The 27,287-nt window shown below is 35.3% G+C and overlaps 1 protein-coding gene across 1 annotated transcript in view; it reads right to left on the minus strand.

Annotated features, from left to right (window-relative positions):
- Positions 1-26,526, minus strand: part of gbe1a (glucan (1,4-alpha-), branching enzyme 1a) — a 248,270-nt gene extending 221,744 nt beyond the window's left edge. The window contains exons 1-2 of the mRNA XM_051121339.1: positions 26,379-26,526; positions 8,658-8,827 (exon numbers count right to left, since the gene is read on the minus strand). Coding sequence (XP_050977296.1) covers positions 8,658-8,827; positions 26,379-26,476 — 268 coding nt within the window. The 5' untranslated portion in view covers positions 26,477-26,526. The remainder of the gene's footprint in view (positions 1-8,657; positions 8,828-26,378) is intronic.
- Positions 26,527-27,287: the final 761 nt, after the last annotated feature.

Here is a 27,287-nt window from a genome sequence, read left to right on the forward strand (position 1 = left end):
TTAGATAAATTATGAGTCTAATAATTCGATTTTTTAAAAATCTCATTTTATTATGAGAAATAAAATCGGATGTGAGATATTATCAGAAATATCTTCATTAATTTGTTTTGTTTCAATGATGGAGTATAATTATACTCTATAATTATTACAAGTCTAATAATTAGATTTTTTTTTAAATCTCATTTTATTATGAGAAATAAAATCTAATGTGAGATGTGAACTCAGAAATATCTTTATTTATTTGTTTTGTTTCAGTGATGGAGTATAATTATACAATATAAAGTGGAATTATTAATTAAATAAATCATGAGACTAATAATTAGATTTTTTTAAAAACATTTTATAATGAGAAGTAAAATCTAATATGAGAAGCAAAGACAGAAATATCTTTTTAATTTGTTTCGTTTCGATGCTGGAATCCAGCTTTCATGTACAATTCACTGCTTTAATGCAACTAAATAATATCATATCCAAAAGGAAAAGTATGTAAAACAAATATGTAATCAGTCCAGTCTTTTTTTAAATAAAAAAGGAAAAATATTTTAATTACAAAGCCCTCATCTGACCAAAGGACTGCCGAACTATCGATTAATCACTGGAATAAGTCAATAACACAAGCTTAATGAGGAAGCTGCTGAGATACAAAGGCAACACTATGAGAAGAACCATGAACTAGCTAATCATTCACTCCTTATCATCAATTATCATTTTAAAAGGTGCTTCAGGCTTTGAAATCAATATTCTCTTCAAGGCATGTAAGCAGTGTATTAAGAAAAGACTTTGAGGGAGGATCTGCGTCAACATGCACCATGTCTTCCAGCTATAATCAATAATTGCTGAAACGGCATAAGTGGGGCTCCAGGAATAAACTTCATGTTTGTGAACATATAGACATGAAGTATAGATATGTATATATAAATACTGGAGTTGGGGGTTTTCACAGGTCACACTCTCAGGACTCTGTATCCCCACACAGCCTGCGGATCACAGCACAACTCTCAATTAGAAGTGTCTAAAGCTGGCCAGAGGCGGTTCGACTGCTTTGCAATAAGACATCTGGTGCATTTTTCTAGTTGTGCTCTCATTCCCTAAGGACTTCCGATTAGGTACCAAGGCTGTGATACGAGCAGTTTTGGCAGTGAGGAGTGAAAAGAACGCATTGGGATGTGGCCCACTGGTGTTTGGACTACTGAGAGTCAGATCAAATATTGAGTAAAAGAGTGAGCAATCACAGAGTAAAAAGACTATTATAGCAACCAAATGCATATAATACAAATGCACACCTGACTGATATGTAGGCCTTTTGATTTTCAGCATATTGAAGTCTTAAAGGGACAGTTCAACCAAAAAAAAAAAAAAAAAAAAAAAAAGACTGTGCTGGTTGCTCTACGGAGCATAAAATTATCATAAAATATTCCTAGTCTTTTGAAGTCATAAGACAGCTTTGAGTTGAACTTGAGAAAACCAAATCAGCCAGATTCATAAATTAATCATTCAGATGTTTTTGTGAATCTAATGTGACAAACAGACCAAGATGTAAGCGATTACTCAGTTAGTCAGTGAGTTGAACGTGAGAAATAGATCAGTTTGATTTGTGAGTGAATCATTCAGACTGGTTAGTGAACCAAATATAACAGAACAAAATTTAAGTCATTGAGCTTAAGCCATTGAGCTTAAGCTGATTGAGTCCATTTAGCAAATGAACCACTCAGACTGGTTTGGTGAATCAGATGTAACAAACAGAGAAATGTCAGTGAGTTGAACCTGAGAAATAAATGAGTCTTATTTGTAAATGAATCATTCAGGTTTTGTGATTCAAATATGACAAACAGACGGCAATTTAAGCCATTATTCACTCTGTGAGTTAAACTTGAGAACTGTATCAATTTTATTTCTGAAATAATTATTCACATTGGTTTTGTGAATCAGATGTTGAAAACAGACTGAACTTAAAGCCATTATTCACTCTGTAGAACTGGACCAGTCTGATTTATTAATGAATCATTCAGACCAGTTTTGTGAATCAAATGCGACAAACAGAGATGTATAGTAAATGATTATTATCTTAGTGAGTGGAAGTTGAGAACAGGATCAGTTTAATTTGTGAATGAATCATTTAGACCTATTTTGTGAACCAAGTACAACAAACAGTACAAAATTTAAGTCATTATTCACTGAATTGAACTTGAGAACTGAATGATTCTAATTAGCAAATGAGCCATTCAGACTGGTTTTGGGAATCAGATGTGTGAAAAACAGAGATGTCAGTGAGTTGAACTTAAAAAAAAAAATTAGTCTGATTCGGTAATGAATCATTCAGACTAGTTTTGTGAATCAGATGTGACAAACAGCGAGAAATGTGAGTCAGCTGAACTTCAGAAATAGATAAGTCAGATTCAGGAATGAATCATTAAGACTGATTTTGCGAATCAGATGCGACAGAAATAGATGTCAGTGAGTTGAATGTGAAAAATAAATTTATCTGATTCATGAATGAATCATTCAGACTGGTTTTGCGAATCAGATGTGACAAACAGACCGCAATTTAAGCTATTATTTACTCTGTGAGTTAAACTTGAGAACTGTATCAGTTTTATTTGTGAATGAGTTATTCACAACAGTTTTGTGAATCAAATGTTGAAAACGTACTGAAATTTAAGCCAGTATTCATTCTGTCAAATATACAGGTGCATCTCAGTAAATTAGAATGTCGTGGAAGTTCATTTATTTCAGTAATTCAACTCAAATTATGAAACTCGTGTATTAAATAAATTCAGTGGACACAGACTGAAGTAGTTTAAGTCTTTGGCTCTTTTAATTGTGATGATTTTGGCTCACATTTAACAAAAACCCACTAATTCACTATCTCAACAAATTAGAATATGGTGTCATGCCAATCAGCTAATCAACTTAAAACACCTGCAAAGGTTTCCTGAGCCTTCAAAATGGTCTCAGTTTGGTTCACTAGGCTACACAATCATGGGGAAGACTGCTGATCTGACAGTTGTAAAGAAGACAATCATTGACACCCTTCACAAGGAGGGTAAGCCACAAACATTCATTGCCAAAGAAGCAGGCTGTTCACAGAGTGCTGTATCCAAGCATGTTAACAGAAAGTTGAGTGGAAGGAAAAAGTGTGGAAGAAAAAGATGCACAACCAACCGATAGAACCGCAGCCTTGAGAGGCTTGTCAAGCAAAAGCGATTCAAGAATTTGGGTGAAATTCACAAGGTATGGACTGAGGCTGGGGTCAAGGCATCAAGAGCCACCACACACAGACGTGTCAAGGAATTTGGCTACAGTTGTCGAATTCCTCTTGTTAAGCTGCTCCTCAACCACAGACAACGTCAGAAGCGTTTTACCTGGGCTAAGGAGAAGAAGAAATGGACTGTTGCCCAGTGGTCCAAAGTCCTCTTTTCAGATGAGAGCAAGTTTTGTATTTCATTTGGAAACCAAGGTCCTAGAGTCTGGAGGAAGGGTGGAGAAGCTCATAGCCCAAGTTGATTGAAGTCCAGTGTTAAGTTTCCACAGTCTGTGATGATTTGGGGTGCAGTGTCATCTGCTGGTGTTGGTCCACTGTGTTTTTTTGAAAACCAAAGGCCAACAATTCACCAAATTGTTTTTTTTTAAATTGGTCTTCTGAAGTATTCTAATTTGTTGAGATGTTTTTGTTAAACGTGAGGCAAAATCATCACAATTAAAAGAACCAAAGACTTAAACTACTTCAGTCTGTGTGCATTGAATTTATTTAATACACAAGTTTCACAATTTGAGTTGAATTACTGAAATAAATGAACTTTTCCACGACATTCTAATTTATTGAGATGTACCTGTATACTTGAGAATTGGATCAGTCAGGTTTATGAATGAATCATTTTTACACGTTTTGTGAATCAAATGTGACAAACAGACAGAGATGTGTAGTAAGCTATTACTGTCTTAGCGACTTGAACTTGAGAACTAAATCAGTTAAATTTGTGAATAAATCATTTAGACCGTTTAATGAACCAAGTATATCAAACAGAACAAAATGTAAGTCATTATTCACTCAATCATAATGAATATACAATCAACAAATGAGCCATGGTTTAGACTGGTTTAGTAAATCAGATGTAACAAACAAAGAGATGCCAGTGAGTTGATCCTTAGAAATAAATCAGTCTAATTTGTGAATGAATCACTCAGACTGGTTTTGTGAATCAGATGTGAGAAACAGACTGAACTTTAAGCCATTATTCACTCTGCAAAATATACTTGATAACTGAACCAGTCTCACCAGGTGAATATATACAATTAAATATTAAATTTTTTTTGTGAACTAATCCTTGAAATCTTTCTGTTGCATATTTCTAGCATACCCTGAATGGTCCCGGTACATGCGTCCTTATGTTTTATGTGTGTGTGCACAGAAGCTGGGAACGTGTTTTCTGGCTTTCTCTTTTATTGAAGACACTGTCACACCTTTCCGTCAGCCAAAGGAGGTGAGAAGGTCGGAGGAAAGGACCAGACAGGAGTGCAGACAAAGAGCAGCTTTTAAACAGGAGCTTTAAGATCTCTTCCTGACAACATGAACTGACACAAAGTGGTCCCTTTCCTATTGGCCGACTCTACACAGGGACTGCAGGCTGACTCCACTGACAGAATATGTGATCCGTGAGCTCAGAACAGGTATCAGATGTTCCCACTCCTGCGTTTGACAGCTAAGAGCTTCACTCTGAGAAACAAGGACAGCAACGGGTCAAAACAGACGGAGGCTTAGAGGAAAGAAAAGAAGAATAATAAAAAAAACAACTTCAACTTAAAGTTTCCAACAACAACTACACTCTCAGAGGAAAAAACTGGGCTCTGAGGCAGATCGCGAAGGATTCGTTGAGATGCTTCGCTTGTGAGGAGCAGAGACACAAGAGCAAGGTGAAGGAAACACAAATGGTAAAGAAAGACGCTCTCAGCAAAAGAAGAATAAAATATTAAGTGGCAAAAACTGAGAAACGCACCAAAATGCTAGCAGTGCTCCCTTAGAGTAGAGTTTGTGTTGTGTGTTTGCTGTTTGTACAAGCCGGATCAAATAGAAGTTATAATGAAACACCAAAACTAAAACTATTTATGAAAAATAAATGAAAACTAAAACGAAACTAAACTACAAAGTGGGTAAAACAAAGTGTAATAATGAAGTACAACAAAAAATGTTTCCAAAATCAATCAGTGTTGGATTCTAAATAAATAATTAACATAACATAAACAAATAACTAAAACTAAACCAAAAAGTGGTCGAAAAACTGAAGTAAAATAATAATAATAAAAAATGCAAATGTTTTCCTAATCATCAAGTCAATCACATGATCTGACCTGAAATTTGTCCAACAAAATACATTTACTTGTAAATATGAAAATAATCACAACAGTACTTGTACATTTAAAAAAATAGCATTAGCAATGAATTTAAAAATTGGTATAATACCACAAAATCCACTGTGTAATTTCATTAAATTACTAACTGGCATCATCCTTCCGGTTAGATTTCATCTTTCTCATTCATTCATTGATATTTTCTTCATATGATATTTCTTTCTTTTCTTTTCTTTTGTCGTTCCCTCTTGCTACATATTCTGTCTTTTCTTCTCTTTGACAAGTAGCACTGAAGCAAAAAGCTTTGAACATCATACATCAAAGTTTCCTCGTTCACGTTTCATGCCTAATGCACGTATGTGATGACCATCTGGACATGAAGATGGGAAAGACACAAACATTGAGAGTAAAATTCACTAAGAATGAATTGTGCTCACTGATAGCATTGCTCATGTGTCATCCAATAATAAGCCTCATGACAATGACATCTAGGGATGCACTGGTTATTTATTTATTTTTATTTTTTTGGAGAAAAAAAGATGCAAAGATGCATCAAATTGATCAAAAGTGACAGTAAACACATCTTTAATACTAAAAATCTCCTTTTTAAAATTTTCTGAAAAAAATGTATCACGTTTACACAAAGTAACACCTGTTTTCAAAATTAATACTTCGATGGAATTAAAGTTTATTTGCGTAGTGCAATGCATATTGTTTTCAAATGCTTTACATAAAGTAAATAATACAAAGAAATGTTTCTTGAGCAGAAAATTAGTATTTTAGAATCATTTAGTGAAAGCATTTAGTGACTCTAAAGACAGAAGCATTTGCTGCTAAAAATTCAGCTTTGCATTACAGGAATAAATTGCATTTCAAATATATTCAAATAGAGAAAAGTTATTTTAAGTTGTAAAAAAATATATCACAATAACACTGTTTTATCGATATATCAATATATACAGTATAGCATTTGAAGTTTTTAAAAGTAGACTTTTCTGCTCATCAAGGCTGTGCTTATTTGATTAAAAATACAGATAAAAAGGTAACACTGTGAAATATTATTGCAATTCAAAATAGTGGTTTTCTATTTTAATATAGTTTAAAATAGAATTTGTTAATGTAATGCAAAGCTGAATTTTCAGCATCATTACTCCAGTCTTCACACTGTAAAAAACAAACAAAAAAAAAAAAAACAATGTTGTTTCAACTTAAAATAATTTGTTACCCTGCTTCCTTAAAATTTTCAGTTTAGTCAACTAAAATATTCCAGTTGTCACTTAAATTAACATTAAGTAACTTAAAAGTTTCAAGTTGACTAAACTAAAAAAAATTAAGGCAGCGGGGTAACAAATTATATTAAGTTGAAACACCTTTGTGAAATAGTAATACTTAAAATAATATTTTTTACAGTGCAGTGTCACATGATCCTTCATAAATCACTCTAATATGCTAGTTTATTATCGATGATACCGATGATATCTTTTCAGGATTCTTTGATGAATAAAACGTTAAAAAAAGCAGCTTTTTAAAACAGAAATCTTTTCTAATATGCACTGCCGTTCAAAGTTTGGGGTCAGTAAATGTTTTCTTTCTTTTATTGAAAGAAATTAATACTTTTATTTAGCAAGGATGTGTTAAACTGATAAAAAGTGATAGTAAAGACTGTAAGATTTCTATTTTGAATAAATGCTGTTCTTTTTAACTTTATATTCATCAAAGAATCCTGAAAAAAAGTATCACAGGTTCCAAAAAAAAAAAAAGGTAAGCAGCATAACTGTTTCCAACATTGATAATAAATCAGGATATTAGAATGATTTCTAAAGTATCATGCACTGTTAAAAATAAAAAAATACTATTTGTTAAGTCAGCTTAAAATAATTTGTTACCCTCCTGCCTTAAAATTTTAACTTCAGTCAACTAAAATAAGTTTAGTCAATTTGAAATGTTAAGTGGTACTAAGTAACAACTTAGATATTTGTGTTTGCTAAACTTAGATGGGTAAGTAACCCAGCTGCCTTAAAATTTTAAGTTGATTTAACTCAAATATCTAAGTTGTCACTTAGTATAATTTAACATTTCAAGTTGAATAAACATTTTTTTGAGTTGACTGAACTTAAAATTTTAAGGCAGCCAGGTTGCAAATCATTTTAAGTTGATTCAACAAATTGTTTTTTACAGTGTGTGACACTAAAGACGGGAGTAATGGCTCATAAAAATTCAGCTTTGGATCATAAAAATACATTTATTTTAAAATATATTTAAAAAGAAGACTTATTTTAAATTTCAAAAATATTTAATATTATTTTTCCTGCATTTTTTATCAAATGAATGAACTTTGATGAGCATATGAGACATGTTAATGTTAAAAAACGTTAAAAATCTCAAACTTTTGAATGGCAGTGTATATATCGAAGCAAATTTTCAAATTACGTTATCTTTATTAACAAACCACATATTTGAAGTCTAAGCAAGAAAAAAACTCTTAAAACTACATTCCTGTAAGAAATACTGCAAGTTGAGTGATACAAATGGTAAAACGGTTGGAATTCCGTTAGCAGTAGAATATCGCACTCCTCTTAGCCAATCAAATTCGAGGAAATAGTGTCATTTTAGTATTGGCCATTTATAAAAATGTTCTTGTAAACAGTTATTGTAGTGGCACAATATTTAGCAAATTTGCTCCCAAGTGCCCAGCTGACCTTTATTGACTGGCAACTTTAACGGAGAATTATCCATAGTTTGCATGTAAACGAAGCTTGGATGAAATTTGTCAATGTATCCAATCAATCAATCTCCATCATGCTTTCCCACCAGGGCATCAGTTCAATTTTGAGTCACAATGGTGAAGTTTGGCAGTCGGGAGAACGCAAACTGCAGGATGTGTTCCTGTTACTTCAAGATTAGAGGAAATTTCGCCTTATCTTGAACCCTGCTTCTAACAGACTCCAAATCGGCTTTTAATGGAGTGAAACTTAACAACAGAACATCAGTCCAACTCCCTCTTCCTCTCTGTCTCTCGACGTCTCTAAAAGAACAATACTGTCAGACTACTTGTAAACAATCCAGACAAGCACACAATTGGCAACACGCATCATTACGGCTTAATAAATCACTCAATGCGAACCCCGCAGATTCCTCGCCCTGCAAACGCGAAGAGCATTTCAAGCATTAGTGGCCTAAAATTAAAGCCTGTTTCCTTGGAAACAATAAACCGCTTGTACTTTGCTTCATAGATCTGTCCATTAAGAAGGGTTTGTGCCTGGATGTGACAGACAGAGGTCTCTGCATGACAGGATTTTGGTGATACTTACTGAAATCCCCAGTCAGGAAGACGGCCTCCGCTCCCGGCGCCCATTCCCTAAGGACCAGACCGTTGTCGGGTCGCCGCTGAATTCCGAAGGACCGGTAGCTCAGTGTGAAGCAATCAAAGGTCCCTTCCGCCTCCTCCAGCTGTGCCAGACGCTCGACAAACCGCTTATATCTGAAGTCAGAGATAGAAAGCAGGACAGAAACACAAAAAGAGAAAATATAAATTAAAGACATTATGGACCCAAGCTTCAATTCTTGTCCTTCCACGAACTAGAGTTCTGCAACTTCAGACAGTTGTTTTCCTCATTTCACATAAGAAGATCACTCATATTCAGCTTTCTCTGTCAGCTTTGCATGACAGAAAAACATTTTTTATGTTAAAGTTATTTTGCTCTGAAGATCCGGCTAATGAGTCACAGGTGCAGATACACACACGACTCTTTTCAACAGAGTTTGTCGTACTGACACACAAGCGCTAACACACACAGTGATTAAAACAAGAGAGAATTTGTACGCTTTAGGTTTTTCAAAGGAGCTCCTTACTGATGACAGTCTAGCAAGTGGATCAAATTCAGAGTGTGCGGACAATTTTAAAGTGAAAAGAGTAAATGTTAAATAAATTAAACCCAGTGAATAAAATCAAACTGATTTGTTAAAACATTTTATAATGTCTGTTTGAAATGTGTGAAATACTCAGGAAAAAGAAAAAGCAGCTTGCTGATGAAATCTCATTTGTGGCTTGACATTTTTTGCTTTTTAAGTATTTGGCTTTTTTTTTATTTTATTTTTTTTTTAAAAGAAAAACACTATTCGTATCTGTGCACTCAACTGAAAAATGAGCAGGGATCTGTGTCCTCCTCCGTTCTGTTAACTGACATTTCTACCTGATAGATTATAATTGTGCTAATACTTAATGACACACTGTCTTTGGTTAAGTGGCTTAATGCAAGTCCTTATTTTGAAGAGTTAGAATAATATTTTGGTGATTTTCCCACTTCATGCTGTTACAGAAGACAAATTTAGAATTTATCTCAAATGATGAAATGGGGAGTTAACTGATTTGGGAAAGAATTTTGAGAATATTTAGGCAATACCCAATAGCTGTGCACATCCGTAACCGAGTATTAAAACTGTGTGAAGCTTAAAGTTAGACTACATTTGCAATCAATCACAAAATAGATATTTTTCAAAGATGCACTAAACAAGTCTTAATAGTTTTGGCTCTCATTTGCTTTATACTTGAATTTATAAAAATGCCCCTGTTCAAACCTGTTCAAACATTCATTGGTTTTTAATACTGTGTTGTTACCTGAATGATCCACAGCTGTTTTTTTTTTTTTGTTTAGTAAGTTGTTCATGAGTTTCTTATTTGTCCTGAACAGTTAAACTGCCCGCTGTTCTTCAGTAAAATCTTTTAGGTCACACAAATTCTTTGGTTTTCCAACATTTTTTTTGTATTTGAACCCTTTCCAGCAATGACTTTTGTTGAGATCCATCTTTTCACACTGAGGACAACTGAGGGACTCATATGCAACTATTACAGAAGGTTCAAACGCTCACTGATGCTCCAGAAGGAAACACGATGCATTAAGAGCCAGTGTGAAAACATTTTGAATTTAAAGATCAGGGTAAATTGTACTTATTTAGTCTCCTGGGAAACATGTATCTTCTGTAGCTTCTGAAGGGCAGTACTAAATGAAACAAATATGATATTTACGCAAAATAATCTCCATTCAGTTCAAAAGATTTCACCCCCTCTTAATGCATGTTTTTTTTCCTTCTGCCGTATCAGTGAGTGTTTGCAGCTGTGAATCATTCAGGTATTAACACAGTATTAAGAATCAAGGGGGATGTAAACTTTTGAACCGGGTTATTTTTATAAATGCAACTATTATTTTCTCTTGTAGAGTATATGTAAACATCTTTTATGTGAAACATCTTATTCAGGTCGGTACTAAATAAAAAATAACATAATTTTGTATGATCCCTCTTATTTTGGTAGAATAATTAACATTTTTTAATGATTCTGAAAGGGGGATGCACACTTTTGACCTCAACAGTATATACTATAGATAAAATATTTGCAAAAAAACTAGAACAGCATATTACAAGCAAATACAACATATAAAATGAAGTAATATTATAAACATATTTGTCAAAATATATGAGTTATTGTATTGTTTTTTAAATTCTTTCTGGTCCTCGAATCTGATTGGCTGAGAGACTTTTTCAGTGGTGCAATTTTCTAGTGATAACAGAACTCCAGCCGTTTCACTGTTTGGATCTCTCTGTTTGCAGTATAATTTTATAAATAAGTGTTTTTGTGTCACGGAATGTAGTTTTAAGAGTTTTTAGCCGAGAATGTCGTTTTTTTTTAGATGTTTAGGCTATGCGGCTTGTTAATAAAGATAACTTTTTTTGAAAATGTGCTTTGATGTTTTCAGGAGATGTGAGCTCCAAGGCGTCAGCGGCCGTTCAGTATTCATGGACCCGTCGAGAGCAGCCCTGGTTCTGATGTCTCTATAGTGGTTAAACATGAGCTATAATTCATTTTGGCTAAATCTAACGTACAGTCTTTGGTGTCATTAATATATTATTTGTTCCAAAGCAAATAGTTTTGACTGAGGGCAAAATCTCATCACATTATATCTCATAACCAGTAAAGACTTTTATATTTAAAGAGACTGCGAAACGCTGTTGTAAACAAGGAAGTTATTTTTACTTTCAACAACAGCTTGCAAGACATAGCCAACAAATGCACTGAGCAGCACTGTCATCGGAAAGTCATCCTTAACAGATGAAAGGTTAGTATGACAAAGATATTGCTCAACGGAAAGTCGAAGTAATGTTTTATTGTGTATATGAGATTGAGCCGAAGAATGAATGCTGTATCAGATGCAGGTAATCACAATCACTCAGTCCATCTCTCTATTGTAATGCTTTACATAATACAGTAAGCTTTTTATACAGTAATGCAATAACTCAACGTCCTTCCGTTACTAGTTCTAAAGTGACATTTTTGAATTAGTAACAGGGGCTTGGGCTTAGCTGTCAAACTGAATTTTAAATCTATGGTAGAAAGAAGTAGTGTGCACAAAAGCGTTTTTTCTTTTTTTAAAGACATTCCATTGTTATCTCTTTTTTATTTATTTACACACTTGTACCATCAAACTGTTGTATAAATGTAATATCACATTCGCAGCAGTGTGTTATTGCTGTATATCAGCACACTGTGATTGCCTGCGGGCTCTTTCGTACAACCAAATCACAGGCGTGCTGATATATATGTGTATGTATGTATGTACATATTTTTTTTAACATTTTGGGCCTTTTTAGCCCACTTTTAAAGTGAAAAATAATTGCGCAAATAATCATGATCAGTCAGTTACGTAATAATCACAAGACACCTAATATTACCCGTCCTGTAGGTGTAGTGAATACGAAAAAAGAATGATTATTTAACATATTGGTTGTGTTTGCTATTTGCCATGCTTGCCCAACTATTTTAAATGGTGTATAACTGAGGTAAAAGCGTGTGAGACCTCTGAGCTTGAGCTGGTGTTTGAATGTAAAGAGTGTTGTGCCCAGCTGGGATTTCTGTGTGCATATTCATGGCAGTGTTAGGAATAATTACCGATGGGAACCGCTCATTTGGGTTCCTCTGGGAGTTTAAAGTGCTCATTAAAACTTGAGGAACAACAGGGTGATGGGTGCCGTCAAGTGGCCTCTCAAACGCTGCTCTTAATCACACACAGAGAGAGAGAGAGAGCGAAAGAGATGGGGTGAGTGCAAACAGACGGACAGACGAAAGGAAAAACAGGAGGAATCTCTTCCTGACAATTCTCAGATAAACGCAAACGACCAAACCGCTCGAGCGATTACCGGTTTGACAGTAACAGCCCAGTCACAGATGTACAGTCACAACCTGTCAGGTGAATCAGCAAATCCACTCGCCATGCTTTCTTGAACTGTAACGACCGAAAAACCTGACGTGTATGGAACAGCTGACAAAAGAGGCAGAATTAATATTCCACAAAGATGCAGAAAGAAAAAAAAGAAACAATCAAGCTTTGAAAGTGGTTATTTCAAGGCCTTAAGCCTTGAGTTAGCTCTTATGGGCCACACACTGAGATCCACAAGGCTTTTTTCAGACGTCTATCAGCGCAGCTGGACGTACGAAAGGGAAAATATGACCCCCGTGGAGCAGACGGAGCAACTTAATCACCCCCTGAACAAATCCTTTCAGCAGGCTGTCGCTTACTCAGTCCGGTGGTCAAACGGACTGGAGCTCCGAAAGAATCAGCGCTTAGCTCGGCCCTGCTGGAGGCGCCGAGAAAAGGGAGGGGATGCGGGAAACGCCACAGTCTGCCATTGCGGATATAATAACAAGCTTTCTGCCATTCCGTAATAACAATGATTCAAGTCGACCAGGAGCGGCCGCAAAGTGGTGCACGCTGCACCTCCGGTCAGTTTTAAAAGAGGCTACACTTGACCACTTGATCCTGTCCTCTTGAAAGCACATTTTGGTGAATCGGCGCGCTTATCGAGGGGGGACGCCTCAGAGGGTGAGCGTGGGGAGCTCGAGAGAGATTGTTAGAGGAGCGAGGGCGCTCACGCACGTCTCATCTTCTACGCTAACAGCCCCGGGGTGAGCTGACTCATCATGACACAGCGCTTTTCGCACGGATAGCTCACTTACACGCGGATGAAAACACACAGCAGCAAACACCTCTCATTTCTGCCCCTGGCATCCCTGCACGACCATAAAAGAGTCACAGAGGGTCTTTCACCACTTTAGAGGCTCTCTTGCGTACACCCAGAGGCGTCAAAAACCAAACTCAAAAGCGCAGTTTAGCTTTGGAGTGGAACGAGACAAACAGGGACTCCAGAGAAACAGGAAGTGCTGATGATTTAATATCTGCAGTGTGAGATGGTAAGCTAAGCGGTAAATGTCGCCATTTTCATTAAGTATTGGGTGTTTATTCCACTTCAGGGCAAGTAGTTAAAACTAACATATTTCAACTTTGTTACTTTTAGCATGCTTTGAGGCTCTTCTGCTCACCAAGGCTGCATTTATTTGATCCAAAGTACAGTAAAACTAATATTGTGAAATATTAGTATGATTAAAAAAATAACTGTTTTATATTTTAATATACTTTGTAATTCATTCCTGTGATGGCAAAGCTGAATTTTCAGTCTTCAAAATCACATGATCATTCAGAAATGATTCTAATTTGTTATTAATATGTTATCTTATTATGTTATTATATTTTTGTAGAAACCATAATATGTTTTCCCCATGATTATAGAATATAGAAAGTTCAAAAGAACAATATTTTTTTGTGTCCTTGCTAAATGGTATGTATTCTCCTACTTTTCAAATGCCTTTAAGTGTGTAGATTTTACTGTTGCCCCAGATTTAAAATATGAAATTTTATCTTACAATTATTTTATATACAGTATATAATGCATATGAATGATTATAATGACAATAGTCTAAACAAAGGATGAAGTAACCATAAACTATTTCATTTTTTTTTTTTTTTTGCACAAATTACAACTGTCCTGAATATGAACACATTTTTAACATATCAACATTTTTAATGTTCATAAATGCAAAATTTATGTGAAAAAAACTAGGAAGATATTACTTATATTTTTGAACCTTTTAGAAAATTGTTTAAAAATAGAACTTATATATCAGAATGTTTTTACTGCATGTTATTTTCAATCAAACTGTAATTTTGTTGAATTTTGCAAAAAGTGTGAAAATAAACAAAATCTGAAATAACCATAAACTATTTCATATTCTTTTTTACACAAATTACAACCGTCCTGAGCATGAAAACATTTCCAACATTTTTAAATGTCCATAAATGCAAAAATTATGTGAAAAAATGTGAAAAAACCCTATATCTTAAAATCTTTTTAAAATGGTTTAAAAATAGAACTTAAATTTGAGAATGTTTTTATTGCAGATTATTTTCAATCAGACTGTAATTTTGTCGAATTTTGCAAAAAGTTTGAAAATAATCCAAGTCTGAAATAACCATGAACATTTCATATTCTCTCTCTTTTTTTTTTTTTTTTTTAACACAAATTACAACTGTCCTGAATATAAAAGCATTTTTAACATACCAACATTTTTAATGTTCATAAATGCAAAAAAAAAAAGACATTAGGAAGATATCACTTATATTTTTGAACCTTTTAGAAAACTTATATAGCATAATATATCATAATGTTTTTATTGCATGTTATTTTCAATCAAAGTGTAATTTTGACAAATTTTACAAAAAGTGTGAAAATAATCCGAGTCTGAAATAACCATAAACTATTTCATATTCTTTTTTACACAAATTACAAATGTCCCGGTTATGAAAGCATTTCTAACATACCAACATTTTTAATGTCCATAAATGCAAAATATCACTTATATCTTAGAACCTTTTAAAAATTAGTTTAAAAATAGAACTTATATATCAGAATGTTTTTATTGCATGTTATTTTCAAACTGTAATTTTGTTAAATTTAGCAAAAAGTGTGAAAATACTATAAATACTTTTTTCTTTAGGATACATCAAATACTAGTAATGAAATCAGACCTACAAATGAATCTACCATTTTATTTCTAAAAACATTCAAAATGTCATTTCCAGCAGAGAAAGAAATAAACAAGATAGCCAAAGTTAAAGAAGCACCCTATTATGAATGAGAAAGCCAGAGACAGAGAAGGCGAAAAACTTCTCGCTGACCTTCTGCTGACACAAACCACATCTTAACCGTTAATTTAACCAATTAAAGAAGAAGGATGAGGACACAAGTCCTGTTTTTGTCTCCTGGATTTGCCATCAGGGACTAAGGCTTTGCCTGACTCAGCCAGTCCAGAATATCGACTGTGTCTTTTAAAAAATACTGAGGTTCTTTTCTTAAGGTGACACACCTAGGAATTAAAACTCTTACTAGAGTTGTGGTATAGCGCTGAGCACACGCTCCAAATACATTAATCAGAGGTGTTCACGTGGGAGATGAGGGTTTATTTCTTTTGTAAAATTTGGAAAATAAATGAGCCAAACAAAAAGAGGTATAAGCTGTAAAATTAATATGGCATGATTTAAAAAGCTGGAAAGTCAGCCCTTTTCTCTATAAATTCTTATCTGTTTAGGGAATTTAAGCATAACTTGCTCACCGGTGGTCCTCTGCAGTAAATGGGTGCCGTCAGAATGAAAGTCCAAGCAAAGTAAAAACACAATAATCCACAATTAATCCACACAACTCCATCAATTAAAGTCCTGTGAAGAAAAAGCTGAGTGTTCGTAATAAACACGTTCTTTATTAACACTTTTTTTCTTCAAACTTCAAACTGTTGCTTCAGGTTAAAATATTAGTATTTTTTTCTCCAATAAAAAATTTGTCTTGTCTGAATTGAGATACACTGTAAAAAAACTTTTTGTTGAGTTAACTTAAAATAATTTGTTACCCAGCTGCCTACCTCAATTTGAAGTCAACTTGAAATGTTAAGTTGTACTAAGTGAGTTGATTCAACTTAAAATTTTAAGACAGCTGGGTAACAAGCCCAGCTTTTAAGTTTTGTTTAGTCAACTTAAATATCGAAGATATTACTTAGCACAGCTTAACATTTCAAGTTGACTAAACTTATTTGAGTTGAATGAATCTAAAATTTTAATGCAGCAGGGTAACAAATTATTTTATGTTGACGCAACAATTTTTTTTTTTTACAGTGTAGAAATATGCACAGATGAGAACAGAACAAACATGTGAATTTTAATGTGAGAGGACAACAGGGGATTATTATGAATTATGGACGCATATTTTGGCCAGAAGCAACTTTTTAAAGATAAAATACTTTAACGATGCATTTGTTTATTCCAAATACACAGCTTTTCACTTCTCAAGACAATAATTGGGGTCATGTTGATTACTTGTGGATTATTGTGATGTTTTTTTCAGCTGTTTGAACTCTCATTCTGACGGCACCCATTCACTGCACCCATTCACTGCAGAGTTCATCCATTGATGAACAAGTGACATAATGCTAATCTGTTCTGATGAAGAAACACAAACCAATCTATATCTTGGTTCTGATCTATATTTTTGGGGAACTATTCCTTTACCAACAAAGTAAAATAAAATAAAAAGTGCCAAGTACCTTTATGCAGTGTCTTCTATGACTTCTATGATGCAGAAGCAAAAAACAATCAGACCTTGAAATGTCCAAGAGGGATTAAACAGCCGCCAATCAGGATGTAACCGCAGGAAGCTGATGATACAAAATCGCTCGCCAAGTTATTATCTCATGACCAAATGCTATTTTCTTTAGCAGAGTGGAATGGTCCAGGTGAATCTTTACCTGGGGCTTCTTAAAGGCAACCACAAAGACAAAGGGAAAATAAGTTCATGAATAATAATAGAGCGGTGCAGTGTGTAAGGGCTCAGCGTCCATCACTTGATTATTGGTGCGAAGCGGCATACTGGTGAATGCCGGCATACTACTGGAGGGTTGCCGGCTTCCTACAGTGTCTATCCATGACCAGTGTTGTGCGCCCTTAAGCAAGGAATTCAAGTCCAAAAATTTCTCTGGGCTCCTGCAATGTTATCAAATGTCTCTGTCATCCCTCACCCATTAATCCGCCACAGCGGCTTAGCAAAAGCACAGAAACTGCTCATCACTCTACTGCATGTTAATAAAGTTTGGTTCCAGAAAAGAAAATCAACTCTTTCCATGCAACTGCAATGAATAAGGATAGATAAAGCCTCTAAAGGGCTATGTTGAACTACTACTAAAGTTCTCACAGCAGAATGAGATTAATAAGAAGCGAGTCGGCAATCTTAAAGACACTCCGCAACAGCAGGTAATCATGTAATAATCTTGCAGACAAGCTGGCCTCATAAATTCATAAGCTCACTAGTTCCCTAGTATCGCTCTAAGCACCACATGACTCCAACTTTCACCTGTAGCAAAACAGCATTAATCAACCCCCTACTGATCAACAAAGCCCCTACAAAGAGTAGTTTCTCTATGAAGGTGGTGGTCGGACGATACATTAAGCAAAGAATGGTGTAAACTATGTGATACATTTATTAAATGCATTGAAAGAGGTGATTCTGGGCATTACATCACTTTCAACAGACATATTAAATGAAAACAATGTGATTATATCTTGCAATGCAACTTTATATCTAAGAAATCTGTTTTTGCTTCTTGTAAATGCAATATTTAACATCTCACAATGTGACTTTAGAGCTTACAATGAGACTATGACTTTTAGTGTTTCTTGTATCTGTGACTTTTAAATCTCACAGTGTGGCTTCATATCTCGCAATTTTTTATCTGACAACTGTGGCTTTTTTTGTGTAATCGCAATATTTTAATCTCACAATGTGATTTTATGTCTTGCAGCTTGTTGCACTTTCAGTCTGACTTTTCTTAAACATGCCGGGACAGATCATTATACTGTTCAGCACTAACCTGGCAAGCAATTCCAGCTGCAGTGTTGAACCGATTCCCCACTGAGAGTCTCTGCATTATTCTGTCTTCTCGTGCATTTGTTTTACATGGACCAGCCTTTTTGGGGGACTTGAATGAATTTGTGTTATTGTAAACCTGGAATGACCAACTTCTCTTGCAGTGGTTGAAAGTGTCATCCCTTTGGCCTTCATCTGAACAACCTCCTGTTGCAGGATTTCAGTCACCTACGGCAGCCCGCCATATTGCACTCTCAGTGAACACTGGAGGAATGCTGCCAGTTAAATAGGAGTTTGTCATATAATTAAGGAAATTGGTATCAGGTGTTCTTTATTAGCTGATAAATGTGACTTTTTTTGTGTCTATGCTAAAAGTGCTACCGCCAGATCCGGCAATCGGCTGAATGGCTTCGAAAATGGTAAAACTCAACTGTTTAACTCTAGGCGAGTTGGAAAATGAGCCTATTTTCAAAGAAAGTGGAGTGTTCCTTTAAACATGCAGAGACAGATTCTTATACTGTTCAGCACTGTTGGCAAGCAATTCCAGGTGCCAGATAAACACCAATAACTTTTTTAATAAATGTGACTTTTTTGTGCTTGACAACATTGCTACCTGTGCCTACTAACCAAAAAATGATTTGCTGATTTATGCTGATATCGTCCAAAAGAACACTTTGCCAGGGGTGTTTCCAAACTTTTGGAGGGCAGTGTATGCAAAAAGATGCTGGAAAACTAAAGAATCCGCAGGACCTGGAGGATTTTTCTAAAGAACAGTGCTCAGTTCAGCTGTTCAGAACAAACAAGAGACTCATGAACAACAATCACAAAACAAAAACAAAAACAAAAACAAAACAAACAAAACAAAAACAGTCATAGATCATCCAGGTAACCACACACAGTATTAAGAACCAAGGGTTTTTGAACGAGGTTATTTTAATAATTTTAATAACATTTTTTATGTAAAATATCATACTCAGCACTAAATAAAAGTAACACGCATTTTGTATGATCTCTCTTATTTTGTTAAAATTATTCACATTTTCACAGATTCTGCAAGGGGTTCCCAAACTTTTGCATAACACTGTTTCTCATTTGAGTTTTTTTATACTGTGCTTCAGAATTAATTTATGAAATATGTTTAAGATCTGAACTGCCCTTTTACTCCTGTTAGGATAAGTTCAAATAGGACTAAGCAGTGATCTTGAAATTATATGTTGTTCTCTAATTTTATGTGCTCTGATGAACTGTCTAATGTCATTTATGTCTGTGTGACTCTCAGTATCATCATTAAAAATAATATTACTCAAAACAAGGTTTGTGGTATCATTCTTTATGTAAAATATACATAATAATTTATGCCGGATCATACATCAACCCTACTGTAATTCTTGTTGGCCCCACTGCACCTGTGAGGCCCTAGAATCACCCCTACGGCCCTCCCCATAAACAATGTAGCACACAAACCCACCTAGTTTTAATCAATCTTTCAGAACATTTGAAATATAGAGGCTGTAAAATGACGAACAAGCTCACAGATAAACAACCTCCACCTGCATTTCACAAATGTGTTTCACCAGGGGGGAAAAAAACGTGTGTGTGGCTTGACAGTGCTTGACAACACTGCTACCTGTGCCTGCTAACCAAGCGCTGCTCATAAATATCACAGGCAGAGACCACCTCATAACCAATTCTGAGTCCCCGCGTGGACCCGCAGAATGCCTGACTGCACGTTTTGAAGTTTAATGAAAAAAAAAGTTTTGCATGCATACAGGAGTTCAGGAAGTAACCCGTTTATGCATTCCTCGCGAGTGCCACCAGCACCAGAATGGGCTTAATTGGTGTATGCCATCTTATTCAAATCTTATACTCTAAATAACATTACTTTTGTTTTTTGTTTCCCACCCCATTTAAGCTCTGCGTTTATCCAGTCCCCTGGGTGCACCATTCTGAATAGAAATGAACCTTATCAAAAACATTGTCTGAGGAAGGGAATATTAAGAAGGCAAGAATAAATGAGGCAGCAAAAAATTAGTGGTTCTCTGTTGGCAGAAGGCAAAGGTGGAATGACATGTTTACTTATGAGAGGAAAAGGGGAAAAAAAAAACACACAATTACCACGTTGGCCCACAAATACAGGTGTGGACCAAAAGGTCAGAGGTGGATTCAGACTTAGCTAACGAACAAAATGTAAACTTTAAATGATGCTCTCAACTCACTACTTCATGTACAGTGAATATTATGACTGACAGGGCTCTTTAAAAGTGCCAACAGCATCATCTGTGGCCCCCAAGAGAAAAGGGTCATTATCAGTGATGAAGGCAATCAATCTTCTGTCCTCAAATTTCTGAAGTAATAAATACAGCATTGCACACAAGGCTGAAAGAGAGCGATATCAGGATGTAATGACTCTCACTAGGGCAGAAGTGTCATCAGCAGCACCTCTACTGGTCCTCAGCAGTAACAAAAACCAGAATAAAACTCTCTTATGCTCAAAAGCTTCCATTTTAGCAGGGAAGTAGCTACGAGGGAGGATAAAGCCTAACCTAAATGCTGTATCAGAAATAAAAAATCTTACAATGTGATTCTTGCAACTGCAATATTTAAATCTCACATTACTTTAAATCTTATGAAAGTAACAATACGTAGCAATTTGTTTGCAACTTTTAAAATCTCACGGTTTGACTTTTCTTGGAATGCATCTTTTTATCTGATAATTGTGACTTTATTGTATAATTGCAATATTTTAATCTCACAATGTGATTTTATATCTTGCAACTTGTTACAGCAGAGTGCACTTTCAGTCTCTTCTTTTAAACATGCCAAGACAGATGCTTATACTGTTCAGCACTGAACTGGCAAGCAATTCCAGCTGCAGTGTTGAACCGATTCCCTGTTGAGAGTCTCCGCATTATCCTGTCTTCTCGTGCATTTGTCTTACGTGGACAACCAGCCTTTTTATGGGGACTTGAATTAATTAATGTCATTGTATGGAATGGACTGACCAACTTCTCTTGTAGTGGCTGAAAGGGTCATCCCTTTGGCCTTCATCTTGAGAACCTTATGTCGCAGAGTTTCAGTCAGGTTAGACAAAGCCTAACCTAAAGTGCTGTCAGTCCATCAGATAGTAAAAGGGATAGTTCACCCAAAAATTAAAATTCTGTCTTTAATTACTCACCCTCATGTTGTTCCAAACCCGTAAAGACATTTGTTCATCTTCGGAACACAAATTTTTTATGAAATCTGAGAGCTTTCTGACCCTGCATAGACAGCAACGCAACTGACACATTCAAGGCCCAAAAAGGTAGTAAGGACATCGTTAAAATAGTCCATGTGACATCTGTGGTTCAACCGTAATGTTTTAAAGCTACGAACATACTTTTTGTGTGCAAGGATAAAAAGAAACAACTTTATTCAACAATTTTTTCTCTTCTGTGTCAGTCTTCGACCCGCGTTCACGAGAATACCTCGGTGGTGCTTATGCAGGAGCCTTAATTTTTTGTTCCAAAGATTAACGAAAATCTTACGGCTTTGGAACAAGTAATTAATGACTGAATTTTCATTTTTGGGTAAATGAACACTTTAATATTATTGATTTTTAATATCATTTTTTACTTGATCTTTGTACGTGTTGCACATACAGAAAGCATGGTCAGGATCCTTAAATCTCAGCGCTGTATAACACAGGCTCAGAGCCTTTTCATTCAAACAAGTGCAGCCGGGTGTGATATAATGAGTGGCGATGTCACACTGGAATTTGAAGTTTTTAATGTGTTGCTGTGTGTTCGCTGCGGTTGTCATCACTGGCAAATCCTGTTAGAGAGCAGCAGTGTTTTCTCCCGCACAGCTCTCAACCACAGTCCGCTTTCCATTCCAGTGATACATAAAATAAAATGAATACAAAAACATTGCTGCTACTGATGCACATCCACTGACATACGGCTGCAGTTTTGTTAAAAAAAAAATATATATATATAAAATAACAACAACAAAACTTTATGTGGAACTCAAAACCAGAGCTTCTTGCACTCAAAGTAGAAACTTACTTCCTATCTAGACAAAGTCATTATTTTTACATTATATACGTATGCATTAATGTAAACCATTTTCCCCTACATTTAAAATACATTTTAAAATATTTTTTGACATTTATTTCTTCTATATTTACTCATTCTCATATCTGGCAACCTGCTTACAGAACACCAAAAGATCTCATTAACAGCTCATCAGATGGCAAGTGCATACGAAACATAGAGAAACATAAAATGATTATTATACACAAATGTAATTATTACCATTAAAGGGATAGTTCACACAAAAATGACAATTTCTGTCATTAATTACTCACCCTCATGTCATTCCAAACCTGTAAGACCGTTCAAATTCGGAACACAAATTAACATATTTTTGATAAAATCTGAGAGCTTTCTGACCCTGCATAGACACCAACACAACTACCATGTTCAAGGCCCAGAAAGCTGGTAAGGACATCGTTAAAATAGTCCATGTGACATCAGTGACTCCTTAGTTAACTAATGAAGCTATGAGAATGCTTTTTGTGTGCAAAGAAAACAAAAATAATGAATTTATTCAACAATTTCTTCTCTTCCGTGTTGGCCAGCGTGTTCACAACAGTATCATGATGCACGACCATGGTTATCCCTTAAAGATAAATGCACATGTGACCAATGTGACAACTAACAATAAGATAAACCGGCTTTAAAAACTTTGTTTCATCCACAAAACCTTTCCTGCAACCATGAAGCTGTAGGAATAAAAGTGAAATTTTGAGTGCGGATATGGATATTTCGATCGGCAAAGCACATTTGCATACTTCACATAAGCATTTTTTTTTTTTCTAAGAAAGTTTACTGTCAAATTGTCGTCATGAACTGAAACCCCCTGTGACAATATTCTGCTGACAATGCCTGACTTAATTTTCACTTTCTGTCTCCCAGCCTCACAAAAACCATCCCATGGAAGTCTCAGGTGCATGTGCCCATGCCTGTGTGTGCGTGTGTGTGTGTCTGTCTGAGAGGCTCTAGACATTAAAGTGAATTTTAACAAGGTATGACGACTGGCTGGTGGTATAGGGGAAACCTGCCAAGCTCAGACGCTGTCTCTCTGTGTGCCATCTCACCCTGTTTTCACAAGCTCTGGCCAATTAGCTGCTTTCTCTGTCTGCCGGACTAGCTGACAGTTCCATATCTTCCACTATGAGTTCTATATGAACATTAATAATCAAAAAAGTCTGGAATTCATGACTGTCACAGTAAAGCTGCTCATGCTCACTGTATATGGCAAATGCTAGTACATCAATCATAAATTATTATTGAACCGAGGGGATTCTAAGGTGAGGGATAGTCTAGTCAGGAACCCCAAAGTTAGACAATTTCTCAACATTTTGGCTCTCAAAAATGGTCATTTACTAATATACAGTATCAACAAAACATCAGAATAGATGGCATATTAAATTTCACAAGGATGAAAATGAGGTGGTCAGGGATAAACTTACGGCTGTTCACAATGGTAAACATTACAGCTAATTTTCCATACTGAAAGTCTTTTGGAAAGTTCCATCAGCTGAACAGTTACTGCCCTGCTGAAAAAAACAATAGAAACCAAATTCTAATGGTTTCCACTACAAATACCATTAACACCACTAACTATTAACCATTAAAACGGTTTCCTGTAGTGTGTTTTAGGACATGTTCCATTAAGATTTAGTGGTTTTAACAAGCCACCAATAGAAGATGACAAATAGAGACCCACAGGACCATTACAGTTTCCATTAAAACCAATACAAATCCCATTATAATCAGTAAAATCATTACAAATTCTGTGATGGTTTTTATAGTTTTTTTCAGCAGGGTATGCCATTAAACTACAGTACAATCACACTGTGAACACACTGTATGCTACTTCTATCCCTCACAGCTTTATTTTCCTTCTTGTCAAAAAATAGAAGGTTTGCACTTACGTCACGATTTGTTTAGTTACCCGAATACATGTCCATATTGGCAATACCTGGATGTAAACAACAGCATGGATTGTACGGTTATTGTAGAACTTTGTAAGCAGGAAATGGCCAATATTTTGACAAACTAAAATGAATAGGTGGTAAAGATATGTACAAGCAGTATTAATTAAGATATTAGCCTAATACTTCACCTATCTGCCCAGAAATAATAAGAACAAACACAAATGTTGTCAAAATTCTTGCCTTGCAAATCCTAGTTCAGTCTGGCTAACCACAAACCCCTTTTGTTCCTCAAACCGTTTTTTGCACTCAGTTATTTATAACTTTTGGCAGTATAAAGTACTCCAAATGTTTTTCCTGGTCCGACCGATTAGTACAGCCCAAAACATGACAATAATAGACCATTTTCAGCAGCAATAACAAGCAAAATTTGTGAGTTCAGTTCGGTTCAGCGACACTGTTTACATTCAGTGCCGCCATTATGGCAGATTGATGACACATCGTGAAAACACTCTATAGAGAGCGACAAATAGAGACCCACAGGGACCATAACAGTTTCCATTAAAACCAATACAACTCCTATTATAACCAGTAAAACCACTGCAAATTCTGTGAGAGTTTCTATTGTTTTTTTCAGCAGGGTATATCATTAAACTATCATTATCCCTCACAGCACCTACAGCACCCTGACTAAGTTCTGTACAGGTTTGGACAGAAATGAGAACAAGTAAATGACAAAATGTACATTTGGGTGAACTATCCACTAAAATGATTAGAATATTTTAATCAACTGACATTTGGAGCATAAATAAAAACATACAGCATAGATTTCTTTAATAGTGTGTGTAATACATAGCGCCGAACGACAGTTGCTCATCACAGATGACTGACAAGAACAGTGAGGTGAAACAGAGAAGACGATGGCAGAAGATTTAGCTTTCAAACGAAATGCTAAGTGCCTGTTTTAAAAAATATTTTGAATTTTGAAAAGCCTGTTGACTTTTATCTAAGGTGATTTTGAAAGTTTTTTTAAACATTCTTTTCTAATTGATTTAATTCCACTGTGTTTGCTGGTTTTCAGTTTTAAAATTTCAATGTTAAGTTAGCTGTTATTTTATATTAGGCCTATTCTATGTTTAATATAAGTGAGTTTGTCGTCCTTGTCCATTCAATCAATTGACGCTAATTCGAAAGTGAAAGTAAAATGCCCACGTGCACTTACAAGCTCTTGAAAAGGGAGGACTAGAGGGAATAGATGAACATACAAATTAATGAAGACAGAGTTATATGTGAACCAATACATGTTTGTGCTTTTGTGATTTTAGTTCAAGCATTTTTGTCTTTAATATTTCTATTATTTAAGGGGATTTTACTAAATATTAACATCACTGATATACCAAAGTTTTGATCAGTGCAATTTGATGATTTCTCTAATCAGAAACGGCAAAGTGCAGATGTACATGCTATGTAAATAAGAGATTTATTCATCATACACTGTAGAGCTTCACTTACTGTAACATTTAGCTTTTTTTAGAGTGTTTTCCCTCACACTACACTAAATTCAGTGATATTCTTTAATAAATATTTTTTGCTCCCTGTATAATTTGTTCGTTGTTTGAATAATCGTGGACATGCGGCGTTACTTAAAACTTAAAATGTCTTTTTATTAAACATGTGATCAGGTTAAATGTTATATGTGATCAGCAAATTCAGTTTTATTAAAATATTTATGACTCGCCTAAAACATTATGATGTGCTTAGTTAATAGATTAGCCGTCTGGAGAAGAGAGAAAGCTTGGGAAAATGGCTCATAAAAAGGAGGTGAATGTTTTACAAGTTGGAATCACAAGTTGGTGCGCAAGAAAAATACAACTGCACTATATTTCTGGTCAGTTTAATATATTATCAATCACAAAAAATAAGTATCTTGGGGAGGATGGAGGCGCACAAGGAAAAACTTAGACCCGGCCCTGTGGCGGGGAGTGCTGCAGCACCATCAGCACCCCTACCACGGCCCTAATACGTCGGGCCGAACATGCAACATGTGAGAGACACACATCGTTCTGATTGGATTAGCAGCAGAGACCCGCAAACTCGACCTGGGTGATGCCACATGCACACGCAGGACTACAGGTATGAATTATAGATATCCAAACGCATCATTTTGGTGGAAAACCCAGAGTAAATGAATAAAACAGAGAATAAATTTAAGTAAGCAGGAAAGTCGATTTGTCAGAAGTTTTAAAAAAGGAGTGTTTACCTTCTGCGCAGCTCTCCCTCATAATGTGTTATGTACGGATCCGTCTGTAGAAACGCTGTGAGGTTTGGCAAAGTCTCATCAGTGCTTGAATCCAACATTGCTCTGGCTCTCAGAGTTTTAATATCATCTCTTGCTCAACAGGGTCTCGTAGTCCAAACCTAAAGGAGGTGGGGAGCTTCTCTGGGAGCTTAGCTAACACATGACCAATCCACCTTGGCCTGTTGCGCAATCCAGTCAGCGCGCAGAGCAGAACAGGCCTCCTTTCATATAAAACACATTTCTTGACTGGGAGCAAACGTGCTCTCGTCTCTCAGTGTTTGTGCTGTCATAAATACTTCTTTATGATTTTATTGCAATAAAGTTTTCACTGTTAAGTTTTTTAGAATACGTTATAGCTTTGGCGTTTATTTATTTATTTTGTGAGAGGGCTGTTAGCATCAGTCGTTTAGTAAAAAGTTTTGTCATCTTTACAAATCTTATAAATAATAGAAATATATATTGTATGTATTATAAACATTTATTTATTATTATATAAATCTAAAATACATCTTATTAAATTTTGATGTCTAAAACAAAAAGTTTATAGTTATGTTTACAGTCAACAGCATACAACCTGATTTCAAAATATGTGTACTTTTCCAACTAACTTCTAGAAATGGGATGGCAAACTATTGTCAGAATGATGTAGTATATGTACTAAAAACACCATGACATGGACGAGAGCCAATATATTTTATTAATATACCAAAATCTTTGCATGGGCTTATCATTTATGCTGTAACTCAGTAGGGGAAAAAGTAAGGTAGTTAAACTACTTTTTTTTCTCATCAAAATATAATGCATAAACAAACTCTGAGACTCTGAGACATTTTACCATAAAGAGATTGCCCTCTTTTATTATTTTTTGTA

Source organism: Labeo rohita, chromosome 10, assembly GCF_022985175.1.
Source record: "Labeo rohita strain BAU-BD-2019 chromosome 10, IGBB_LRoh.1.0, whole genome shotgun sequence".
Lineage (NCBI taxonomy): Eukaryota > Metazoa > Chordata > Actinopteri > Cypriniformes > Cyprinidae > Labeo > Labeo rohita.